The 25,816-nt window shown below is 38.9% G+C and overlaps 2 protein-coding genes across 4 annotated transcripts in view; both read left to right on the top strand.

Annotated features, from left to right (window-relative positions):
- Positions 1-25,816, top strand: part of trappc11 (trafficking protein particle complex subunit 11) — a 973,608-nt gene that overhangs the window by 275,419 nt on the left and 672,373 nt on the right. The gene's annotated exons all lie outside the window — the stretch shown is intronic.
- Positions 1-25,816, top strand: part of LOC114652669 (solute carrier family 22 member 5-like) — a 134,503-nt gene that overhangs the window by 93,179 nt on the left and 15,508 nt on the right. Inside the window, exons 8-10 of the mRNA XM_051928451.1 lie at positions 4,902-5,116; positions 9,996-10,178; positions 19,819-19,954. Of these exons, the coding sequence (XP_051784411.1) occupies positions 4,902-5,116; positions 9,996-10,178; positions 19,819-19,954 (534 nt within the window). The remainder of the gene's footprint in view (positions 1-4,901; positions 5,117-9,995; positions 10,179-19,818; positions 19,955-25,816) is intronic.

The raw sequence follows: 25,816 nt of genomic DNA, 5'->3' as shown, positions 1-25,816 counted from the left end.
AAATAAAAACATTAGATACTATACATTAAAAGATTAGAGTAGACTACCAAAGACTTCACTGGATTACCTAACGGTTAGCACTACTATGATGCACCCTCTGAATACCCAACACAAGAAATATAGCATTTTGAATAAGTAGTGTAACCACTAGGGAGTGTTGCAGCACCCCAAACCCCAGACACAATGTACAGACACAAGTCCCAGGACCAATAAAACGGTTATCTACACAAAATACCTTGTACAAAGGTTTCAAAATTGACATAAACCAACACAATTCTTCTTCTCTCGCTTCTGCTCTCCTCCACGCTTCCTCAATGAGTTTCAGCCTCATCCACTCAACTCTGACTCGTTGAAGTGAGGTCGAGCACTCTTTTATCTTGGATCTGGGAGTACAGTAATCCCTCCTCCATCGCGGGGGTTGCGTTCCAGAGCCACCCGCGAAATAAGAAAATCCGCGAGGTAGAAACCATATGTTTATATGGTTATTTTTATATTGTCATGCTTGGGTCACAGATTTGCGCAGAAACACAGGAGGTTGTAGAGAGACAGGAACGTTATTCAAACACTGCAAACAAACATTTGTCTCTTTTTCAAAAGTTTAAACTGTGCTCCATGACAAGACAGAGATGACAGTTCCGTCTCACAATTAAAAGAATGCAAACATATCTTCCTCTTCAAAGGAGTCAGGAGCAGAGACTGTCATAAAGGCAGAGGAAAATCAATAGGGCTGTTTGGCTTTTAAGTATGCGAAGCACCGCGGCACAAAGCTGTTGAAGGCGGCAGCTCACACCCCCTCTGTCAGGAGCACAGAAAGAGAGAGAGAGACAGAGAAAAACAAGCAAGCAAAAATCAATACGTGCCCTTCGAGCTTTTAAGTATGCGAAGCACGGTGCAGCATGTCGTTTCAGGAAGCAGCTGCACAAAAGATAGCAATGTGAAGATAATCTTTCAGCATTTTTAGACTAGCGTCCATATCGTCTAGGTGTGGGAACAGCCCCCCTGCTCAATCCCCCTACGTCAGGATCAGAGAAAGTCAGCGCAAGAGAAAGAGAAATGTAAGCTGGGTAGCTTCTCAGCCATCTGCCAATTGCGTCCCTTGTATGAAATCAACTGGGCAAACCAACTGAGGAAGCATGTACCAGAAATTAAAAGACCCATTGTCCGCAGAAACCCGCGAAGCAGCGAAAAATCCGCGATATATATTTAAATATGCTTACATATAAATCCGCGATGGAGTGAAGCCGCGAATGGCGAAGCGCGATATAGTGAGGGATTACTGTACTTCTGCTGCTAGGGCATGGTCCAATGGAATTACTTCCAGGTCAATCAGAAGTCCCATAAAGTAGGGATTATGAATCCCACCAGCTCCCCCTGGCCAGGGCCATCTTAAAAGCATTATAGGCCTCCGGGCAAAGCAGTGCACTGGGGCCCCTATCCACATAACCACTCAGCAAATCACAACATACATAGCATTGGGCCCCTATACTCGTGGGGCCCACAGGCAACTGCCCAGCATGCCCATGCGTTAAGATGGCCCTGTCCCAGGCGGCTCCTATGGAACACAACAGGGCTGCCCCATAGGATTACAGTTCCCAGCATTCCCTGCGGCCTTCCATGTGGGAACCCTAAGGCAAGGAGGCTTCCATCTTGCATACTGGGAGAGAAAATAATCAGCAGTGCTCACCTCCCCCTGTCCTCCCATTGTAGTGGCTTCCCTGCCAAGTAAGGATTCCTTTTTCAACCCTGGCTGGGAAACCAGACCCTGCATGCTGTTCATCATAGTAGTATCTTGCTTTGAAGTTATAGGTCATAGTTTACGAAGCTGATGCACTCAGCTGTGCCAAAACTCTGACCGCTGTTACTTTGTAATCATGCCTGACATGCCAGCAAAGCGCAAGAATGAAATGTCTCCATTGGCAACTCTTCATAATGACTACTAATGCTGAAATAATTCCTGTAAGCAATTTTTCCATGGCAGTGACTTGCCAGTACTATGTTACATTAGAACAAGTATAACATGTTTTATCTGCAGTTGATGGAATTGTTTCTGCTGAAATCTTGATATTACATTTTTAAGACAGTTAAACCATAGAGAAAAAGCGCACATGCATGATCACTTCACATTATGTGGTGGGCTTGCAAAATGCATGAGACAAAACACAATGTTAGGATAGCTTCTTACAATTTCAGATTTTTTTATTTTTATTGGAACAGAAATCTTTATGTTTCCAAAATTTGGCACAGCAATTGTATTGTTTGAAAGTAATTTAGATAGTATGGCTTGCAAGCAAAGGTGGAAGTTTTTCACTCCGTAACACTAATGTTTATCCATAAAAACTGTAAAACAGGAGCAGCACTCAGTGAGTATCTGAATTATCCGATAATGGTTTATTTTCTGCAGCTCTAACTGTAAATTCTTTGTGTTGTTTTGTTCTATAGCAAAACCATGCTGTTTTTTTACTGTATTGGTAGGATGGAAATGTGCGTTTAATTACTGTGAAAAGCATAGTATATAAAAATGGACAGTATGTTTGATGTACTGTTGCTCCCTAATTTTAAAAAGTATTTTTTCCATGTGTGTCATCAAGTCATGCAAATGCTTTTTTCCTGCTTTCAGGCACTCTAGTCTGACACTAGCAATAAGAACTGGAACGTAATGTTGCAGCAAACTATTATTTATTCAGCACTTAATATTATAAAACTGTTAGACATGAATGGATTTTAAAAAGCAAAAAGAATTCTGTGAAAGCAGTAAACCTCTGTGGAAACTATTAGCAGATAAGAAATTATCTCTTCTTATCAGAAGGCCTAACAACATACTATAAAAGTAAATATTTAACTTGGATGCCAAACTCAAAATAAAGTTCAAAGTTGCCTGACAAGAATTTTTTAATGAAATTAATGGTTTGAATAAGCATCATTAGCAAAATGTGCTTCTGTGGTATTGTGGTCCACATGATGTCCACATGACCATCATCATCAAGTTCTTCCATGTCAAGCCTGAATACAATGAGGACTGATTGAGGTCATTTTATGTTAGGTAGAATGCCTGGGTGGGGCTGGGTGGTCTTGTGGCCTTGGAACAGCTGCAAATATTTTATTTTCTCCAGCCATCTGGAGTTTTTTTTTGTTTTTTCTGTCCTCCCTGGCCATCGGACCTTACTTTTATTCTATGTTAATTAGTATTGCCTAATTTTATTTTTTATACTTTGTCTTTTTTCTCTTTCTTCATCCTGTAAAGCACTTTGAGCTACATCATTTGTATGAAAATGTGCTATATAAATAAATGTTGTTGTTGTTGTTGTTGTATGTAAATATGGGAGGTCTAAATGGTTCTTGATGAAAGCAGGGTACAAAACACATTCCTTTAACTTGCTGTATTGATATTTAGAGTAATCTCTTCCTGATCATTTTTTCATGTTAGCCACAGAAAAAGGAATAATAACTTTAATATCAATATGGCGGAAAGATTTCCAGTCGTGCTGGATGCAGTAGTAACTTAAATATCCTGCAAGGTTGTTGAGAACTGCAGCTTTCTTGAGTAGCATAAGTTATAAAGCAGAAATCAGCCCTGGATTAAATGGCAGTCCAGCTGCACTTTAGAACAGGTAATCCACCTGAAGTTAAGTATGTTTGGGCCCAGCCACTACTTGGATGTGAGACCATCTAGGAAACGTTTGGGTTTCTGATGGTACAGGTGTTGGTGAAGCCATCAGGTAGCGCTTACCTTGTGGTCTTTGTACAATTTCCAATGCCCCTGTGCAGTAAAAATGGTGCTGTCCTTTGGATGAGATATAAAACTGAGCTCCTGACTCTCTCTGATCATAAAAGATCCCTGGGCACCCATTAAAAAGAGTAAGGTATTTCTAAGGTGTTTCCTGTTGTCCTAGCTAAGTTGCCAACTACAACCTGGTCATTCTGCCTCTTAGTCCTCCCCTGTTCCTTATTAACTAACTATCTCTCTCACACCCTCATCACCTAATAGCTAATGTGTAGTGAGTGTACTGATGCATAAATGACTGCTGTCGCGTCATCCAGCAGGATATTTCACACTGGTGGTAGTTGAACTGGTTCCCCACTGTCTATGTAAATCACTTTGAGTAAATTATAAAAGCACTATATAAATGTAATTGATTATAAGTCACATAGACAAAGTCTACAGGACAATTTAGAGTCACCAATTAAAACAATATGTCCTACTTTGAGATGTTGAAAAAGAGCTTGCAGAAAGCCCCCACAGACAGCAACCACACTTAGAACATAACCCAGACTCCAAAAGGTGCAATGGCAGTAGTATTAACCACTATGCCACTACACACTCCCAACTTAGTTTGATAAGGAAAATTGGCATAAATGTTATGTGCTTTAATGATTTAGGAAAGACTTTTCAAATTCATTATTAGAAATTAGGATTTATATTGTTCTCTGATGGCTAAAAGTTTACATTGTATTACTGTTTACTATTTGGTAGGCATTGTGGTGCAGAGAACATTAAGGCCTTGGACTTTAAATCCTATGGCTCACTGTGTGATGTGCAAATCACTTAATCTGCCTGTGCTCCAACTGCAAAAACTACCTGTAAACAATTGTAACATACCTGAAGCTGTCTTAGATTTAGGTATCAGCCAAACATAAAATGATCATTTAGTTCAAATAATCATTATATAAACTTATGTTAGGTCTGCATCTTTCTCGAATGCTTTTCATTTTAGTTAAATCATGGTGATTTCAGCTTGCAACCATATTGCAACCAGGAAACGCCACAACTGAGTCATGCTGCCAGAGGGTAGATTGTGGGCTCATACTGAAAGATAAAGATCTGTTAGTTCAATCTGGAGAAAGCCAAACTGAGCATATGAGCATATTTACATTTCAAAATTAATCTGTGTTTCTGTTCACAGGATGGCAAATACAATTGGTTATTATGGTATTTCCTTGAACACGTCAAACATGAATGGTGATCCATACATCACTTGCTTCATTTCGGCTGCTACAGAAATAGCAGCTTACACGATTGCCTGGGCAATATTGAAACATGCTCCTCGCCGGTGTGTGTTATCAATCCTTCTGCTATTGTCAGGAAGCTTGCTTCTGTTCATTCAGTTTGTACCTTCTGGTAAGTATATTACAAATATCACACTTTATTCACTCAATCATTGCATAAATATGGCTTTGTTCAAACTTTCTTTATGAGCAGAGATTGTATATTTAGTATTGTTAGTATACAAGAAGTGTAGCCTAGTTGCTAAGGCTTTGAGTGTGTCCCCATAAAACTGCCAGTTCAGCATCTTCATTTGACTTACTGTTTGGTCCTGAATACATCATTTACCTTATAAACATTTTAATTAGAAACATGCAAGCAACTGTACTGTACATTTAACATTTATAAACGGGTTTGTAGAGAACTATGAACTAAACAAATTCATTATTCTTTTCTAATACTGCCCATTAACATTTTGCGTGTTCTCAGAGTTAGGTAGTACAGAGTGTAAGCCTTTCTGACAATGTCAATATTATGTTGGTCTTTGGGATATCAATTCTTGATCAATGCAGATTCTCTTTTTTATATGTCATTTACTTATTCTGCTGACTTACAACATATATGATACAATTGGTTGCATTTCTTTTGGTTTTCCAATTGAAGCACAGACAGGTCAAGTGAATTGCTCATGGTCACACAGTGTCAGTAGCAGGATTTGAACTAACAACCTCAGGGTTTGAAGTCCAAAACCTTAACCACTACACCACACTGCCTGTGGTGACTGGACCAGTTGGAATTATTTATATGTGGTGTTATTGGCACTAAATGTGCTGTCATTGTATATTGGAATAGCTGTATGGATGGTCAGCAGCCACAGTTAACTATATTTTGTGACACCATCATAAATTCATTTCTTCTTTATTCATCTATTTTGCAATATTTCCACTATAATGAACTTATTTTAGAATGATCTGGCAAAAGTAGAATGCTTGCTCAACTGCACAGTGAACCTCCACTTGAATAGTACTATAATATATAATTTATTTTTCATTATAAAAGAGCTGCTTCTGCATCTTATTGTACTTTTAAAGTTTTGTTGAATTATCCAGTCATCATTTTAGAACACTGATTGTCACAGGCAGGACTTTGGGAGTTCTGCAGTGTGTAAACAGCCATTTAGTTTATATTAAGTCAATTGTTTGCATGAGTAATGGTTTTTAGAGAATATTTAATAAAAGATTCTGTTTTTACCAGAACTGTTTTCTTGAAAGTCATTATTTTCAACAAGATACAGTATGTTAAATAAGATAGCTAGCATTGTGTTCGTTTTGGACATACCAGAACCAAGAGGAAATATTTTCTTTGTTTGATGTTTTTGTTTTGACCAAAAGATTAAATACATGCAATTTTATAAATCATTTCTCCAAAAATAAAACTCATTCCAAAAATTCCAAAAGTTAAAAATGAGTCATAATCATCAGCAAAGTATACCTAGTTCTTTGCTTTGAAATAAATCAAGAAAACATTGAATGAGATCCAAATAGTTAGCATTTTCTTAACTTGACCCCATTTCTTAAAAACTACAATGTCACTTTTTATTGATTGAAAATATGTTAAGTGAAACACTTATGCTCGCTACTTCTCTCTCAAATATAATTAGGAAACTTTTGAAATTTACGGAATTCGCCAGGTTTAACTGTAGATCACTGATTCACAGTACAGTGGAACCTTGGGTCACAAACGTCTCAGACCACGTACAAATTAGGTTACGACCAAAACGTTCGCCAAACTTTTGCATCTGTTCACGACCACACACTCGGGTGACAAACAAGCCAGTTTCCCTTCCGGTTCGTACACGCAGATGATTTCCGCACGTGTTCAGTCTCTCCCTGTGCATTCACTGTGAACTCTTTGTGCTCTATTTCGTTTCCCTTCCGGTTCGTATGTGCCGGTGATTTACGCAGTGTTCAGTCTCTCCCTGTACAGTACATTGTTTTTGGTCAGATGTGCATCGCGCAGAGGGACTTTGTAGTATAGCGGGTTCACAGCTCATGTCAAGAGGCCAGTTTTAAATAAATAATCGCTGCACTTGCAGCTTAGCGAGGGGGCGTCGTGGTTGATTGCTACAGCAAGAGTGCACCGGGCTTGTTTTTAAAGAGACATTGTTTTAACCTCATTGTAATTAATGAACTGAGCCCAAGCAGGGGTGTTTTGGCTGACACTTGGTGGGGCAGAAGGAAGCGGTCGCTCCAGCTGAGCGATCAAAGAGCTGGAGTGACCAGAAGAAGGACCTGTAAGACCAAGAAAGCAGTTAAAGAATGCACTGGGCTTGTTTTTAAAGAGACTGCTTCGAGCATTGTTTTAACCTCATTGTATTTAATGAAGACTTTTTGCTATTGGATTTTAACCTCCACTTCACTTCTGTTTTTATGGGATCATTTATTTATTGAAGGATTCTGAAAGCACTGCACTTTATTTAATTTGGACTTTGTTTTTGATTGTTGTTTTGTTGATTTTAATAAAAACACTTGGCACTTTTTGCACCATCCGATTGCTCCATTGCAGTGCCTCACTGTCGTGCTCACTGGTAACATTACCGACGGTGGCGGGTTTAAGGGCTCCCGGAAGCGAGATGGGAGCATGCAGTGAACCTGCATTGTCACAGACTTTACCTCAAAACTGTAATCTCCTCTCGACCGAGTTCCTCCTCACTTCCTTCATGCCAGAACTCGACTCATGCAAGGTTAGTTTTTGTATAAATTATGGATTTTTTCAAATGTTCATTTTTTTCCCTATGCTTAACACTCATCAAAAAAAGTGTTTACAGAGAGCAGTTCGTAAGGCTATAGCGTGAACTCTTGCAATGTTAGTTTTCTCTGTTCAAGGTTTTCTCAGTGTTATTCAATGCTTTTACATTTAGTTTACTATTACACTGTGCATTCTATGGTATAATTAACTATTTTTGTGCTTACAAATCTTTAAAAAAATGTATTTACATACAGCTCGTACGGTCCGGAATGGATTAATTGTATTTACATACAATCCTATGGGGGAAATTACTTCGGGTCACGACCAAATCGGGTTGCAACCAGAGTTTTGGAACGAATTACGGTCATGACCCGAGGTTCCACTATATGTCTTTTTTCAAGACTACAGTACCCTCTCATCAGCTACGCAGAACAACATAAACAACGTTAAAGATGGGTGCTTGGATTTAACACCCATCTACCACTCAACATCAACAAAGGTTGTGGCATCTCCCATAAATATATTCAGGCTGACTACATCAACACAGAAGTATAGAAAGTGTTCCTGACCTGGTTGCTGTCGGTTTGGTGCTGGAAAGGCTCACCCAGTCCATGTCTGAACTTACACACTGTTCAGAATTGACTGGTTTCTTGTATTCAGTGCTCCACTCGAAATACTATTTTCACTCTTTAAATTAATTAAATAAGTGTGTTAACTGAATGGGTGGATGAGTTACCTAGAGACCACCAAGTTCTGATTCTTTGAACAAAACTATGTTATTTAATGAAATAAATGTATATGCAGGAAATAAAATGTGGTAATCATGAATGTTTTAACTTTATGAAAATAAATTGTGAAATTTCCAATAGATTAGCCAAGAGAAAACAGAGATGATGTCCACAGCAAATGATTGTTTCCTTAATCATTTTGCCTCAAGCCAAACCACAGAATGACATTCTGGACTTCATGTGAGAGTCTTGTGAGAAACAGCTTTGGCTACATGGTTAATTTTGTAATAGTCTTTGAAGCAACAAATATACAAAAAAACAGACACTATATATAATTTGTGAAATGAATGCAGTACTTCTTTGAGATTACCAAAAACCAGGTAGAAACAAATCTAGAAAAAGAACACTTGTGCATACTACAAACAGTAGATGGTATCATTCTGTGAATACCCTGAATCATGTGGAAAATGAACATATTCTAAAAACCAAATCAATAATTCAAAGAAATCACCTGTACAAATGAGTAAAGCAATTATTTAAATATTAATTTAATTTATAAAGCATTTTTCTAACCTACTCAAATTGCTTTACATAGACAGTGGGGAACGACTTGAAGCATCAGCAATGTGTGGCATCCACCTGGATGATTCGACAATAGTCATTCTTATACCAGTAAGCTCACCACACATTAGCTATTAGGTGGTGAAGTGGTAAGAGTTAGTCAATACGTGACAGGGGATGACTGTGGGCACAAAAATGGACAAGGCCATAGTGCGAAATTTAGCAAAATGTAGCTTACTTTTTTCAAAAGATGCCCAAGGATCTGTTATAATTATCGATAGTCAGAAACTCGGTTTTATGCCTCGGCTAAATGACTGCAACATTTTTCAGCACAGTGTCCTGGTCACTGCACCAGTGACCATACACAGACCACAGGATAAGCTCCTGTGGCCTCACCATTACCTCTTAGCTAATGGGTAAAATTTGAAACTTGTTTCATGAGCAGGTTAATAGGCCAAAGTTAGAGTACATATTAGGGGCAGAAGCTCAACATGGAGTGAGCTACTATATTAATTAAATAGATTTAAATATCAAGAGTAAAGCTATAAAATTTGCTGGTGACGTCAAAAAGCCTATGTAATCATCAAAACTAGGCTAATATTTGGAATATACAGTTTTAAAGTTCAATTCACAGACTCGGTTCTTTACTAAGGCCAAATCGACACCTGCCTCGAGCGCCGTGACTTGGGGAGTGGCCAAGGCTCATTAAGTGCACCCCCCACCCCACACTTCTCCATCGAATGCCACTAAAGTGCCTCACACATAACATACAAATATGAAGTGCTCTGATCTCCAATGGGGAGCATCCACCCACTACTGCCTAAGTGATGAACTCACTTTTTCTAAGTTTGGTTAGTGTAAAAGTTTATTTAATGCCTTTCTAGTGCTTTGAGGTATTGTATTTTTCTAAATGTAACTATGTACTTTGAATACACATAAATAACCTGTATATTTTGATGTATGCAACTGTTTTTCAGAACTTCCAATACTGACTATCATCCTGGCCATGACTGGGAAGTTTGGACTCACAATTTCCACGTCTGTTATCTACGTTTATTCATCTGAACTCTTCCCTACAGTTGTTCGCAACATGGGAATGGGAGCTGCCTCCATGTTCTCTGGTATTGGTGGCATTACTGCCCCATATTTTCCCTACTTTGGTGAGTGGTGTAATATTTGCATTTACCTAGAATTATTTCAGCATGTACTTTTTTGCAAAGCTAGAGAAGCAGGATTATTATAACATTGCATTACAAATATGAAAACTCTGCTCATGTTATGAATGCAAAGCAGATGGTATATTAGAGTGACCAGTAGAGGAATGTACAAAAAAAAGGCAAGAAGTCTAAACCAGACAATTCAAAAAAAGCCATGTGACAAGTCAAAATGAAAGACTAACTCAGAGTCAAAAAGTGATAGCAAAGATTGGTACATAAGAGATTTAACATACACCAAGACTCTTCTGTATGATGATTCAAAAAGGGTTTTCTCTGCAGCTTGGATACAGAAGGATCATGCCAGAAGATCTTTCATACGGTCACTGTGAAATCAGGGTCATGACCTTCAGGGACACACCCATGACAACTATGCATGCCCTACCTTTGCATGTCCAGAATAATATTCAACTCTAAATATAGCTCCAAAATAATACATAATTCTAAATATTGACACAAATATCCTAAAAGTACCAGAAGTAAAAATACTTCTAATAGCTCAGATAATTATGTAGAAAATGAAACACAACATAAACCCCTTGTATTTTATACATTATGCAGTTGATAGGTGCAACAGAGCAAGATGCAGAGGACAGAAAGATATGGAAAAAGATGAATCCGCTGTGGCAACCATAACGAGAGCAGCTGAAAGAAGAAGAAGAAGATTCGCTATATAAAACCACGCTGTAAAAAGCCTGGGGTCCTAGAAACTATAGAAATGTCAGAAAAAAAATTAAATGTAGAGATGTCAGGTAATTGAAAGGGCATACTCAGGACTCAGGACTACTCTGGGCATCTCTCTCCTAGGAGGATTTGTTTTGCCGACGTGCTTGCATCGCTTCTGCATTAGCGGAGGGAGAAAAAGTAAAAGGGATACTGTTTTGCTAATTTTATGCGGCTAAGCGACTTTGTCATTCTGAGATTTTGTTTTGCTGATGTGCTGGCCTCGCTTGTGTTATTAGCGGCTAAGTGAGTTTTCTGTTTCCTTGGAGGTGAAGCCCTTACCCCATCTCCACCTCTCACTTTAGGGATGGACAGACACACACACTTCTATCTGTAGACGTTTATATATAAGATAGGAAAATTAGAATGTGAAAATTTAGTCAGATTTACATTTACAGTATACATGTAGCATATTTTTGCTCATTCAATGGATCCTTGTTTGAAGACTGGAAAAACATGTGCATCAGAGGCAGTTTTGTAATGCGTGGCACTGGGGTGAAACCCCCCCCCCCCCCCCAAATATTTTAAAAACTCTTACTTAAATTATTTGCACAACGTGCCTAGTGTCGGCGTATGTCAACATCCATTATATATTGGTTTCTACTTGTATTTCTTGTGTGAAGAAATCAAGTGAAACCCAATGAGTGTGTGTAAGTCCTTGATCTTTTGGCAAGCAGGTGACCTGAGGCTGCCCTTTAATTGGTTGCTTTGAGATTTTTCCAGGGACATTTATTGGCAGCGAATTAGTATTGTTTGAGGTTTTTTGATCAAATGTAATTGGACAATTGTTGACACACTATTTCAGGATCATGTCAATGGTTCACAGTTCATACCCAACATTAACGTAATTGCAGTGAGTGGGACTTTACAGAAATGGCAACTTCAAGTGATACCTCAGAAATCAAAGAAAATTCAGTTATTTCTTTAATGAAATACCCCTTCATAAATCGTCCACTTGAAGAAAAAAAGAATATAAAAGAACTTGGACCAGACTGACCTGACTTAAGAATTCAGCAGCAAATAAGTGATTGAGGATGAGCTTACACAGAAACTACTTCTGCTCAAGTTAGGAGAAATGGAGTAGACTAACTGGGTATGGTGTAATTAATGCATCTTTTTGCTTTAGCTGTTTGCTGTTTCAAAGTGTTGAAGCGTTGTGGACAATGACAGGGGTACGAGACCTAAAACATCTTTCTGAAAAATGCAAGTGGCATGAAAGTAGCCACAATCATTTAGAGCAGTGTTTTTCAGCCTGTGTGCTGTGGCACAGTGGTGCACTGTAAGAGCTACCCAGGTGTGCCATGGAAATAACAGTGTAGCATACCTGAGTCTGAACTTGAGAGGGACAAGCTCCTCAGGTGGTCAAGACCTGTCTGAGGAGGACAGGTCCACCTGGAGAAGCTGGCATAAAAGCAGCTCTGTGATCGCTGTGTTGTAGACACAGCACTTCGAGCACAAAAATGTCTCCAGGTTGCTAGAGTCCATCTGCCCTAAGTTTGTGGTTACTAGTGAACGTCACAGTGCTGGTGGATAGTGGTCAAACACATTTCCTTTGAGGCAGAGAGCAGTGGATGAAAGAATGAAGCAGCTGAGAGATGCCACCAAAGTGCGCACTATGTTCTGTGTCTGCCAATGCTGATCTCGGAGCTTCTCTTGTAATCCTACACCTTTGGGCAGTTGAGCATGTGTATGAGATATAATGTGTTTTTGGTTAGAAAATAGCGGTGTGCCTTGGGATGATTTAGGTTACAAAAAGTGTACCACTACAGAAAAAAAAGGTTGGGAAGCAATTATTTAGACAATAGTGTGCAGCTAATTTTTTTTTTTTTGCCAGGCTTGGTGAAATGACTCAATTTAATCAGAAAGTAATTGTCAGGTCTAAAGGAATGGAGGGCAAAAGTTATGTTCAAGGAAATATAGATTTCCTGTTCGTACAGGCAGAATAAGATTTAGTTTGGACATGAGGTTGTAATACAAGACAAGTTGGGGGGGCGATTTTGGTTTTAAGATGTGGGGGTCTGTGGATCTTACAATGCGAATTTGTGCCCAGGTGAGGTAGGCCTGGCAAACTTGCATAGGACTAGGCAGACTGGCAGCAACTGTACAAAAAAATTAGGGTGGAATGACGCTATGGGTGTGGTGAATGATAAACAGGGATTCAAAACCTCAGAAAAATCAGAGGACTAGTAATTGTTATTGATGAGTAAACATTGGCGAGTTCTCTTTGCCTTGAATTCCCCGAAATCACTGAAATGCTTGAGATATTTGGCAATCTTGGTGAACTACATTAAAGTCAGTGGGGAAGGACTAACTGATCTAGATTTGACTGGATTATAACAGTGCAGTCATCTTTAAAATGTCCCTGAGGGCTAGGGAAACTATACTGGATCAAAGAAGAAAGTACACAGTCAGAGAAATGCAATCATAGATTTTGCCAAAACAAAGCAGAAATGCCAAAATCATAGTCAAAGTTAGAAAAAATAAGTAGGTCTTTTACAGGCAGAAAATTCAAAGTGGCATGTCATGATTGAAGTCAATGTCTTATGCTATTTTTTGAAGTCACGCTGAAGGCTCTCCAAAATATCTGTGCTGATGCTTTGCACTTTTTTTCTATAAAAAAGATAGAAATGTGTTGTAAATAGTAATAAACCTGTCATTATTATAATTATTTCATAGAGTCTCCTGTGATTTGGGGGCGGGTGTCAGGCTCTTTCAAAGTTTGTTTTTTATCTGTACATGGCTAATTATTATGCATGCATAGGGCACACTCCTCCTTCTCTTATATTGACGTGGCACTTGAAGACCAACCTGAACATCTGGCTACAAGCATAGATAACTCATCCCACAGAGTCTGTAATGTAAATGATCAGCATTATATACCCCGGGGGCGGTCCCATCAACATCGCAGTGGCCTCGCAAAGCATTATGGGGCACTGGTATTTAAAAAAATATATATATATTCGCCTAAACTGGCTAAATTATTATGAAATTTAACAAACATAGGCGAACACGAACACAGCAAATTTGCTGCGAATAATGCTTTGGCGAAATTTGCTGATCAGCACTAGGGATTGTGTGATGTGAATTTATGGAATGCAGTGGAAGTGGCCAAGGGCTGGGTACTCTATTAGCAGAGGTAGAATAAGATTTGGTATTATCTACATAACTCACTGTTTTATTGTGTTATCAAATCTGTGACATGCACCTGTCATGAAAGGTACTAAGTAACCACTTACAGTAGGTACTATTCTTAATGGGGATAGAAAGAAATGTCACCTCTTACCTGTCCCACTGTCCATATTTTACCCTTCATATTCAACCTTAGGAACTTCTTTCAGGAGGCTATTTGCTTACTGTGAATGTCATTACTTTTACTCATTTGCTTCTACCCAGTTTACTGAGTACGTCCATGCAGTCATCATTAAGTACCAGCTGACATTTCCCAGATGATACAGTTTCTCAGTTACAGGTAATATACTGTATCCTTAATCACAAAATTAAAACCAGGTTAGAGTTATTAAGGCACATTTAATGAGGATCTCTTCTAAGTGTCCAGAAAATAATTAGCAGATAGAAAGTATTAATTTTTGCCAACTTTACCAAAGTGTCAGAAAAAAACTGACCTAAGTGCTCCATTTTTGCAACAAACTGCAACTGAACTAAAAACTAAATTGAGAGAACACTTTTTGAAAGTCTAATAAAAGGCAACCACAAATTAAGCACACACACCTAGTTTTCTTTCCATTAGCAGAGCAAAAAGCTGCTATTAATATTACCAAGCTCAATGCCAATTCCAATAGGAATCAAAATCTTACTAAGAAAAATGCTCAGAATTCTGCTTTGCCTTTCAACTTTCCTTGTATACATTGCATTTTTGTTCAGCTTCACAAGACCTTCAGGCTAAGATCTGATACCTATATCTCCCACACAGTCACACTTTCCAAAACACATTATGAAAATTTGGTAAACAAGAAAAAACATGTGTATATATATATATATATTGTGATAAAGGCGCTATATTGCGCCTGACCTGGCACAGACTGACCCAGAGGCATGTGTAAAATCCAACAGACTTTATTTTTCTTCAGCTGGAGGGCACGTCTTCCCCATACTCCCTCCAGCCACAACACAGTCCCAAAAGCACTTAGTTTGGTTAACATACAACTCTCCACCTTGGCACCACCACTCCTCCCAGGCAACCTCGTCCTGTTCCTCCTGATTCTGGCTCCTGAGTGGTGGATGCTGGCCCTTTTTATAGCCCCCCCCCCCCCCCGGAAGTGCTCCAGGTGCTTGATCACCTGTTGCTAATTGCACTTCCGGGCGGGACTGTAGAGGTGTCCACAAAGGCTCTGGGATTCATGCAGCACCCCCTGGCTCCCCACAGGGCTGTGGAGAACTCCATCTCCCATGGAGTCCTGCGGGAAACTGAGGCACCAGCGTCACCCAGGGCAGCTGCCACCAAGCATCCCGGGGGAGGAACTGAGGAGCCCATGGCTGCTCCCCCGGAATATATGCAGCAGGGGTGTCCCGGCCAGGCATGGGACCCGGCCGCCTGTTACAATATGTATATATATATAAATATAAAAAAAATATATATATATATCTATATATATATATATAGTGGGAAACAGCCCGGACACAGGCAGACACCAATGGTTCAAAACCACACACAGGTTTATTATACATATTTACAATATTTAGTGTACCATGCACAACCCAGTGCCCCTACACCAAGCACCCTCAGTCCAAGACTCTTTCTCCAATGCCTCTCTTTCTGACCGCCTCCACTCCTCTCCTCCAAGCTCTGTCCTCTTCCACCTGACGGCAGCTGACAAATGGAGGGAGGCGGCCCCTTTTATGTTCACCCAGACATGCTCTAGGTGCCTCCCAATGAACTTCCATGCTCCAGGAAGTGCCGGCTGTGCACCCAGAAGCACTCTGGGGGTCCCTGGTAATCCTTCTGGCGGAAGTGCTGACGTCCAGGGCTTTTCTGGTATCCGGGCACCCCTTGGTAGTGACCACTGGCCCCTATAGGGTTGAGCTTCCATGCCCTGTTCCCATGGTCCCCATAACAACCGGGGCGGCTGCCCCCGCATGGACCGGAGAAGGCATAATCCCTCTTCCGGTCCTTCCAGGTGTCCCGGCTGGGTACCGCCCCCAGCCGCTCGCCACAATATATATATATATATATATATTTTAAGTATTTAGTATTCAGTATTAAAACTTTCTTAAATTAGCAGCAGTAAAGGTGCATGTAAACAGCAAGCAGATTAATGACAACTGACTCCTATTAAATATATTGTTTTTTAATCAATGTTCATAAAGCATTCCATATAAATCTAATAATTTTCTGGGCATGCTTAATCCAGTTATAAAGTTGCAGGGAAGATACCACAGCCTATTACAGTAACAACAGACCCAAAGCAGAAAGAAACTAAGACAACGTAAAAGTTTGCAAGGTATGGCTCAAAAGGTCAGAATATTGGTAATTTAGATATGTAGCAAAATTACAAAACAGTTTCATCTACCACTAATCAAAAAAAAGGGTATATTAATATAAACGTTACACAACATTCAGCATAGAAAACAATATCAGAAGTATACAGCATTACGCACAATAGTCACTCAGGTAGGTACAAGTCATTTATTCATTTTGCTTTAAACTTTTAATAACACATAACACTTGTGCGAGATGGTCTGGTTTTATTTACTTCAATTTCACTTGCAAGACCATGAGTTAATGAGGATGTTTACACCCACAAACTTGGGCTTAGATTCAGCTCAATTTGTAGACAGTGGCTTTAAATGTCTGTTTTTTTAATTCCTACAGGAACTTAAAAATAATTTCATTAATAATATACTGGATGTATGCGCACTAACAATGCATAATCAATTAAGAATTACTAGCAGTAAGCAGGCAGAATCTACAGTATGTATTGTGAAAGTACAACTAAACATCTAAACTTGCTCCACATACATCTCTGCAATATACAATTCAAGCACAAATGTATTCCAGTTATACATAACAGAAATTGCAATGAAAGTGTATGTGCTTGTTACTCCACTTTAAATATTTAATTAACATCACTTGACTCAACATCAGGATGATGTGTCATGGTGGATATTTAGACAGCGTTTCAAAGTTCAATTCCAGGAAAAATAAGTGTTGTGGTTTCTAGTTAGTATTGTTATACATTGACTTTGTGTTTAGGGCTAGAATGGGTATGTTATATTTACATCTACAGTATATAATTCTAAATCATCTAATCTAATAATGAGCAGCATGTTGGCGCAGAGGTTTTCTCTACTGGCCCACTCACAGTCTTTATAGAGTTTGCATATTATCCCGGAGTATTTGTATGTTCTTTATCAGTTTTTCAAGCAGATGTGTAATAGTTTAATTGTCACCTCCTAATCTGAGTGAGTGCACCCAGTGAAGGACTTGTACCCTTTCCAGAGCTGTTTTCTGTATTGTTCTTAATTCCCTCAGGATAAACTCAGTCTAGCCAATATCTCATCTGAGAAGTAGACCGTGCTGTGACCGTACTGTAAAAAAATCAGTGAACTGCTACTGCATAGCTAGATGCATAATTATAATGATAATTAAAGTAATAATCCAATAATTCATGCAAACTAGTATTGGAATATATGGGTTCAAAAAATAAATTCCTAGATACAAATTATAACTTAATTGTTTTTGGTAATTAATTGAACAGTATTATATATTAGTCATAGTGCAGGACATTACATTTTCATCCATCCATCCATCCATTATCCAACCCGCTATATCCTAACTATAAGGGTCATGGGGTTCTGCTGGAGCCAATCCCAGCCAACACAGGGCGCAAGGCAGGAAACAAACTATGGGCAGGGCGCCAGCCCACCACAGTACATTTTCATGAAGGGCATATTACTACCATACCATGATCAATTAATTATTCAGTGGATTCTGAAGAAGCTGTCAAGTTTTTAACTCTGGTGAAATGAATACTTTTTGCGTTATTCATATGTGGTGTGGCCACCAGGTGGTGCTCCAGCTCCCCAAACACCTGACACAGGCAGGTTCTCGACACAAATCTCAATAAACAAAGTCTTTTTTAATGGTGAGAAGCTCTTCTCAAAGTAAGAGCTTCCCACAACACAATCACTAACACAAATCAAGGTGCTCCAGCTCCCCGAACACCTGACACAGGCAAGTTCTCCACACAAATCTCAATAAACAAAGTCTTTTTAAATGGTGAGAAGCTCTTCTTAAAGTAAGAGCTTCCCACAACACAATCACTAACACAAATCAAGAACAAAGCAATGCTTTTCTTCTCCTCTGTCTTTCTCTCTTGTCTCAATGTCCCTGCCCCTGTGCTCCTCCCAGCAAACGTTGTCTCCTTCCTCCGACTCTGGCTCTTGAAGTTGTGGCAGGCAGCTCCTTTTATGTAATCCCTGAAAGTACTTCTAGTGTCCCAAAGGCTTGGTCCGGGAGCAATTCTGGGCAAGCCGGGGGCCCCACGATGTAGGACTCGTTACTCCCTGCACCAACCCCTCACAGTACCCACAGAACCCAACACGGCTGAGCCAAAGAACTCCAGTTTCCATGATGCCCTGTGGGAATCCAAGGTACTGCCACAACCTAGGGGGGGATGCCATTTAGTGCTCCAGGGTAAGACAATGCCTGTGCATGCTGTCTCCCCCTGTCCTTCTATAATGAGGGCATTCCCCTTGCAGTGTATAGGGTGGTGTAGTGGTTAACACTCCTGCTTCACAGAATGAATATCTCAGGTTCAAGTCCAGCGACTGGCTGTTGTTTGTGTGAGTTTTGCATATTCTTACTGTGTTTGCTTTTTTCCCCCTGTAGTTCAGTTTTCCCCCCTTATCCTAAACAGGTGTATTAGAATCATTAGTGATTCCATATTGGCCTCTTGGGAGTGTGGTTAAGCTCTAAAATGAGCTTGTGCTTTGTTTAGGATTGGTTCCTTCGTTGCATTCCTTAAAAAAGTCATCTCAGTCTATTTTTCACAGCAGTAGAGAGAGGAGGCTTGCATTCCTGTCAGGAAAGACAAGTAGTATACAGATTAAACTAAATTGTAATAGCTTGTAACATTATCTGAATCATTTGTTAAGCAACCTGTGTATCCAGTGTTTATTTAAACAATGTGTTTTGTATTTTTCTAAAGCTTTCATATTGTTTTCCTCAAGGTATACTTTAGTAGAATGAAGTTATTAAATTAAAGAGATTTCAAAATGATTAATAATAATAGTACATTTTATTTGTTGGCACCTTTCATGACACACAAGGTCCCATACAAAGTATAAAATCAACAATAATATAAAAGAGTAACATTAAGAATAAAAATAAAAAATAAAACAACGTAGCTTCAAAAAGACAATTCAAAATCCGTGAAGCTAACTTAAAGAAATTAATTTTCTTACAGCAGTTTTGAATTTTCTAATAGAGTCCAGTGAGGAGGCATTAACTTCAGAGTTTGTGTACAGTGTAAGAAAATACCCAAATGTACTAAGGTTTATAGTCAGGAATTGAAATTAAACCTGTTGATGGTGACCATACAGACCAGGATGGAATATAAGCCCAGAAGAAGATCAGCAAGACAGACTGGAGCAAGATTATGAAGGGTTTTATTTATGAGAACAGTAAATAAAGGACCATTATTCAAAATAACACCAAGGTGTATCTAGAAATAAGTGAGTATAATGTAACCAGTAATGGAAAGATTGAAACAGCAAGCTTTTGCCAATGTCAATGTAGACCCAATAAGAAGTTACTCAGTTTGAGAGAGTAGTTCATCATCTGTCTATCAATAATAATTTCCCTTGGTAAAAAAGAATTTAACACAAATTATTTTTCTTGCAGGAGTCTACAATAAAATTGTGCCTTACATAATAATGGGATGTTTAACTCTGGCAATGGGGTTTTCCAGCCTGCTGCTTCCTGAAACAGAAACTCTCCCTTTTCCAGAGAAAATGGAAGATGTTCAGCCACTTCGCTGGTATGCTTTACAAACATTAGTTCACAATTGTTTTTCAATTCAGTGCTTTTCTTATCCCAGCACAGGGTCAGTAACAAACAGAGCCTATCCTAGCAACAAGATGCATAAATTGCTAGTCAATCAAGGACATGACACCAGTAAATCACAGGGCACATTTTCACACACATACACAACCTGGGACTATTTAAGCATGCAAACAATTGAAGTTCCTAACTTTGTACTGTGAAAATAAAAATATGCATAATCCATCCCGGCTGATGAAACTGGAGTTCAAGCATTGCACAGCATTAATTAATTATTTACTTTTCTATTAAACTTTTAATTGAGTTTTAACATTCTACTTTTTGCACTGTGTTTAGAAATTTTTTCTGAAAGTCTTTACCAAGTATTGTGTCAATATTTTGATGAGTAATCCTTATAAACAATCCTCTTTACTATTGTGACCTTGGTGTGGTGGGGAGGCTGGTGTATGTGATGCCTGGTTTTCCCCCAGCTGGCATCACACCTTTGAATTCAGGTTATAGATAATCATGTAACCCAGATGGACTGGGCAATGAGAACACATATCATTGCAAGGGTGGTGCAAACAGTGCATTGTGCCAATTTATTGGTATTTAAAGTGTCAAAAATGCAGAACAAAATCATCTTCCAATAAATAATAATCCATACATAAACCAATAAATGACACATACATAACCGTAAATATTCTGTTAAAACTAAGAATAAAAACTAACCAGAATTGATCTTTTAAAATCATCTCTTCAGTACTCCCTCTCGCTCTCTTTCTCACTCTCATATTGACCCAACTCCCATCCTAGCCACCATCCCTCAGCATCCTCCAGGACACACTGAGCCAGGCTCTGTCTTCCCGATTTTCTTGGTGTCTGTGAGAACCCTAGGAACCCTGATTGTTCCTGCCATTCTGTGGAGAGATCTGATCCAACCCTGGAGTGCCCCCGTGCCACTCCACCACAAAGTTTCCCCTGACTGCTTTGCCGCCATAATAATACAATAGTAATAATAATAATAATACATTATATTTATATAGCACCTTTCAAATTCTCAAGGTGCTTCACAGAGTCACAGAAAGAACAGCATGGTATTTGTAACATTGGATGCAAATATTTTCTGCATAGAACAAATAAATACAGGATATACAAAGCAATAAACAGAATAGAGTAAAATACTAAATTCAATATTAAAAAACTGACACTGGCTACCAGCCGGTTCTGGTCTCCCTTCTTCTCTTTCCATTACTTCCCTGATTCTTTTTGTTTCTTTTTTTCCTGTCTCCCTTTATTACTGTACACTTGTGGGTGTGGCATACTGATTGCAATTTGTGGATTGCTTATGTGGAGCAGCTAATCAAACAATCGGCTTGCCTCCACATCTAGCAGCCCCCAATCACCCAGCTCTGCAACTGAACACACCTACAGAATCTGAGATGCAATATCCTTTTTGCTTTTTAACCCCCCACCCCCACCAAGACAATGTGCCACAGTGCACCTCAGTGATCTTTAAGGCATCTGTATTTTTTACTGGAGATATTTGCTCCCTATAGAGTTACCCAAAAAGAAATGATACTTCGGGGCTTCACCACTGACAAAACTAAGAGGGTCATGTGCATTGTTAGACCAAATGATAGGTAGAGTAGGGATGGATCCAGTTATACTAGACCTTGCAAAGGAATCTGCTCCTTGGCACATTGAAACGTTACATCTCTGGCAGGGAAGTGGGCAACAGGATGTGTTCCAGCTACAGTAGATCACACTCTCTAGCCTTTTGACCTGTGCCTTCACGGTGAAATCCTAAACTATGGCAGCTAACAAGGTGCCCTTTCCTAAGTATAACCACAGAATAAGGCTGTGTAACAAAGATGCACAACAAACCCACATATGTTTTACATATTTCAGGGGTGATGAGAGTTTGCCAATCATGTCTACATGTGCTTGGAGAATTTTTTTAAAAATTGAGGACTATGCACCCCATTGTATTTTGTAAAAAGTGTTTCAAGTGCTTTACTCTGTACACCTTCAAATATAAATATAACACCAGGTCATGTCACTTGCAGAAATTCTCATATGATTCTGCATTTACACAGAGTATTGATAAGTGGAAGGAGACAGAATGTAGAAGTCAGGAGGAGAACTTTGTTTCTTGGTCCCGAACAAATTGTGTTTTACTTAACATCAGCAAAACCAAGAAAATAAACCAAGGAGCCTCTACATCAGGTCCCTATTTAGGGAGTGGATGTAGAGATGTTGCACTCCTACATGTACCTGTGGGGGTCCACATCAGTGACAGATGTCACTGGTCTTGTAAAACAGAGAAAATATATAAGAGAGGGCAGAGCAGGATCTTTTTTTACTTATTTAGCTGACACCTTAATCCAAGGTGACGTACAACATTTATGATACATCTGGTCACATTTCTTTTAGTTTTCCACTTGGAACACAGGCAGGTCAAGTGATTTGCTTATGGTCACACACTGTCAGTAGCAGGATTCAAATACACAACCTCAGGGTTTGAGGTCCAGAGCCTTAACCACTACACCATACCGCCTGTTTTTTCTTAGGAGACTGCATTTCTTTAATATGGGTAGTGACATTCTTCATATCTTCACATCTCCTACAACTCAGTGATGCCCAGTGTGATTTTCTACATTGTGTTCTGCTGGTCAGATAACATCACCTCAAGAGTAGTCCATAGATTTAACAAACTAATTAAAAGGATAGACTCTGTTATGGGACACACTCTGAACCCTCTGGAGGTAGTAGCGAATGAAATACAATTAAAACAAAACTGAGTGTCATTATGAACAATGCTACACATCCTCTCCTTGACATACTAACACTTAGTACTTTCAGCCAACAAACTATTAAGCAGAAGTTTGTGAAGAAATGATACCAGAGCTCCATTTATACCAGTGGCAGTACGTCTGCATATTGCCTCACTGTGACTTTGACTGCCAAGTCAGACGTTTTTCTTTCTTTTTAATTTTCTTCCTTTTTATTTTCTGGTGTTTGGACCATAGTGTGTGTGTGTGTCTGTTTGTGTCTGTTGTTGTGTTTGCATGCTTCATATTAAGTCAAGACCATTCATTGTGGTTATTACACTCTGCCAATGCTGCATCTTGTCTGCTCTTCCATTTATGATTTTCATGGACAGGATGTCAAAGCACAACCAGGGTTTGGAGGGTACTAAGTTTGAGAACCTAAGGGCTGTATTGCTGATGTTTTGCAGGTGATGTTGTTCTCTTAGTGTCATTTCTCTGTAATCTCAGATACACATTAGAATAGTTTATAACTCCTCTCGCAGAATAGAGTGGGATGTTTTTTACAGGAAAAGCACAAACTGACTCAAACTAGCTGTGATTTGGTTTAATCCCTATTTCTAGGCACATTGAGATTATTCACTTTTATCTTAAACTTTGAACTTAAGGGCATGAGAAAGACATTGAGCATTAGTTTCAGAAAGATTTGATACCTTGTCTGCATATTTTTATCTATGCTTTTCTGTTTTTTTAATGTTTTCTGCCTTTTGTTAGTTTGTGTTATATTTATACGTTCTTTTTATTGATGATGTATTTTTGTTTTTTGTGCATAAAAATACATTTTAAATCTTTTTAGTAAACTCACTATGTCTTGTCTGTGGTATCCACGATGGTCTTGCTCTAATAAGTAAGTTTTATTCTGAGATCAAACTCTAATGCTTCTTATAATTCTTGCATCCTACCTTTAACAGCTGACAAAACATTAGAGCGGTGCAGTGGTACATGGTGCTGAATTATCTTAATTTACACAGGTCAGGCTGGTTACACACCCAATTTCTTAAACCATGTTAGGCAACCTTAATTTGATATAATGTTACAATACTCAACTTCTAGTGTCAGACTTGCCGACTGCAATTGCTAATCTCATTGAAAACCATTGTAGTATTTAAAAAATAATTTTTTAACTTGCCCATCCACTGACACTCAATTTAAATTCAGGAATTCATTGAATTTTAAGTTGGTTTAATTAATTATCAGTTTTGCCTTTGGCAATACTGGTAATTACTCAAATAATTTCTCAAGTCTACTACTTTATTTACCTTACCTTACTTTTCTCTGTTGTGGGAGAGGGTCTCCGGCCATTAGATTTATATCAAGGTAGCTGTAGTCCTAGGGTGTTGTACCGTGTTAGCCATTATGGATGTAGTGAGAAGTCAAGCTAAATGACACTGTTTATTGGCTAACTAAAAAGATTACAATTTGTAAGCTTTCGAGGCAACTCATGCCCCTTCTTCAGGCAAGATGGGTAAAAATGCCTTGTTGATGCCAGAGGTCAGACAAATCCTTTGGGATTTGGTGGAACAGGCAATTCGCATCATGGACGTGCAGCCAACAAATCTGCAGAAATCAGTGACTTCTAATAGGCAAGTTATTCTGTCCATCCTAGTTGTCATCCCTTTAATTATAAGTCTTTTGTTTTCGCCTTCAAGAAGTCTGCAGAGGGGCTTCTGGAGAGATGTCAGTGCAACACTGATTTACACCTTAATTATCTAGGCAGATCCTAGTACAAGCTGGAGTTCAGTTACTTAGGACCCCTGCATCCCTGTTAAATGTATGTTAACATGCTTGGTGTGCCACTAAAGCCTAGAAGAATAAGCAGTGTTCAATTTTTCCTACACCATATCATTTAAATGACTGAAAATTGCTGGTTATGTCACATTTATTAACTGAGTGCCAAATTTCCAGCACAGTCATCCTCACCCCATTTTGTGACAGCCAAGCTTCCTGATGGAACCAGCACTGAACAAACAGATAAAAGGTATGGCTAGTTCACCCCCCAGTCTCTGCCCTTTTTTTTCTTAAGTTCTGTCATGTTATTTAAAACAGGAGACATCAGACAGATGAGCTTCTCTTCTGTTTACGAGGTCCAAAACACCCACATTCCTTATACAGTGTTGCTCCACAATTTAAATGAATTTCTGGATGAGAAATCACTGTTTGTCCTCTTGTGCAAACAAACCTTGCTCCTATAACTAAAGACAAAATCAAGCCGGCTTGATTTTATGGGTGCGAGTTGCAGCCTAGTCGGAGTGAGTCTCTGGACATATAAACATTATGGAACAGGCTTCATGGGAGTGTGCCACCGACCACCCCAACTCACTAAGATTATGTAAATGAAGACTAAAACTTTTAATCAGTTAAATCTGAGTAATGTGACATAGGCTGTAGCAGTGAAATACATTTTGCTTATGTAACCTACAAAATATTTTATCATTATCTTCTTCACCTTGTATTTGACCTCATTTCCTTCCTTCATAATGTACATCTTTACCTGGTTGCCCTCTCTCTGGTTCCACATGTATGATTTTCCTTCTTTTTCCTACTGGCATGATTTATCAGCTCTACATCCTTTCCACCCTTTTATCAAGTCTTCCATGTCTTCCACCCTCTATCTGAGAAAACTGCAAATGCTGTCTAAAGCCATTAAGGACTGTGATGTCATTATTCTTGACCGAAACATGGCAAAAACCTAAATTGGTTAAGTCTAGCAACTCAGGCCAGGGTGATGGTCTGGCTAAAATGGTAAGATCTGATTTTAACAACAATTGAATGTCCATTGTTCTTTGAGTGTTTGGATCCATATCTGATCAAACTACACTGCTAACTCAGTTAAGTTCTTTATCCCAGTCAATCATTCTTAATGGGTGACTTTTAACATCAGTATTAGTATTCCTCAATGTAAGCGTTCACAAATTGTGTTTTTTGTTTGTGGTTTTCTTCTAGCATTTAGTATTTGCCCTGTATATTGTTTCTTATTCTATTTCAGAACTTCATTTTTCCATGTATGTATCTATTTTTTGGTGTTTAAC

The sequence above is a fragment of the Erpetoichthys calabaricus genome, chromosome 5 (assembly GCF_900747795.2).
Source record: "Erpetoichthys calabaricus chromosome 5, fErpCal1.3, whole genome shotgun sequence".
NCBI lineage: Eukaryota > Metazoa > Chordata > Cladistia > Polypteriformes > Polypteridae > Erpetoichthys > Erpetoichthys calabaricus.
This window is presented reverse-complemented; position numbering and strand designations above follow the sequence as displayed.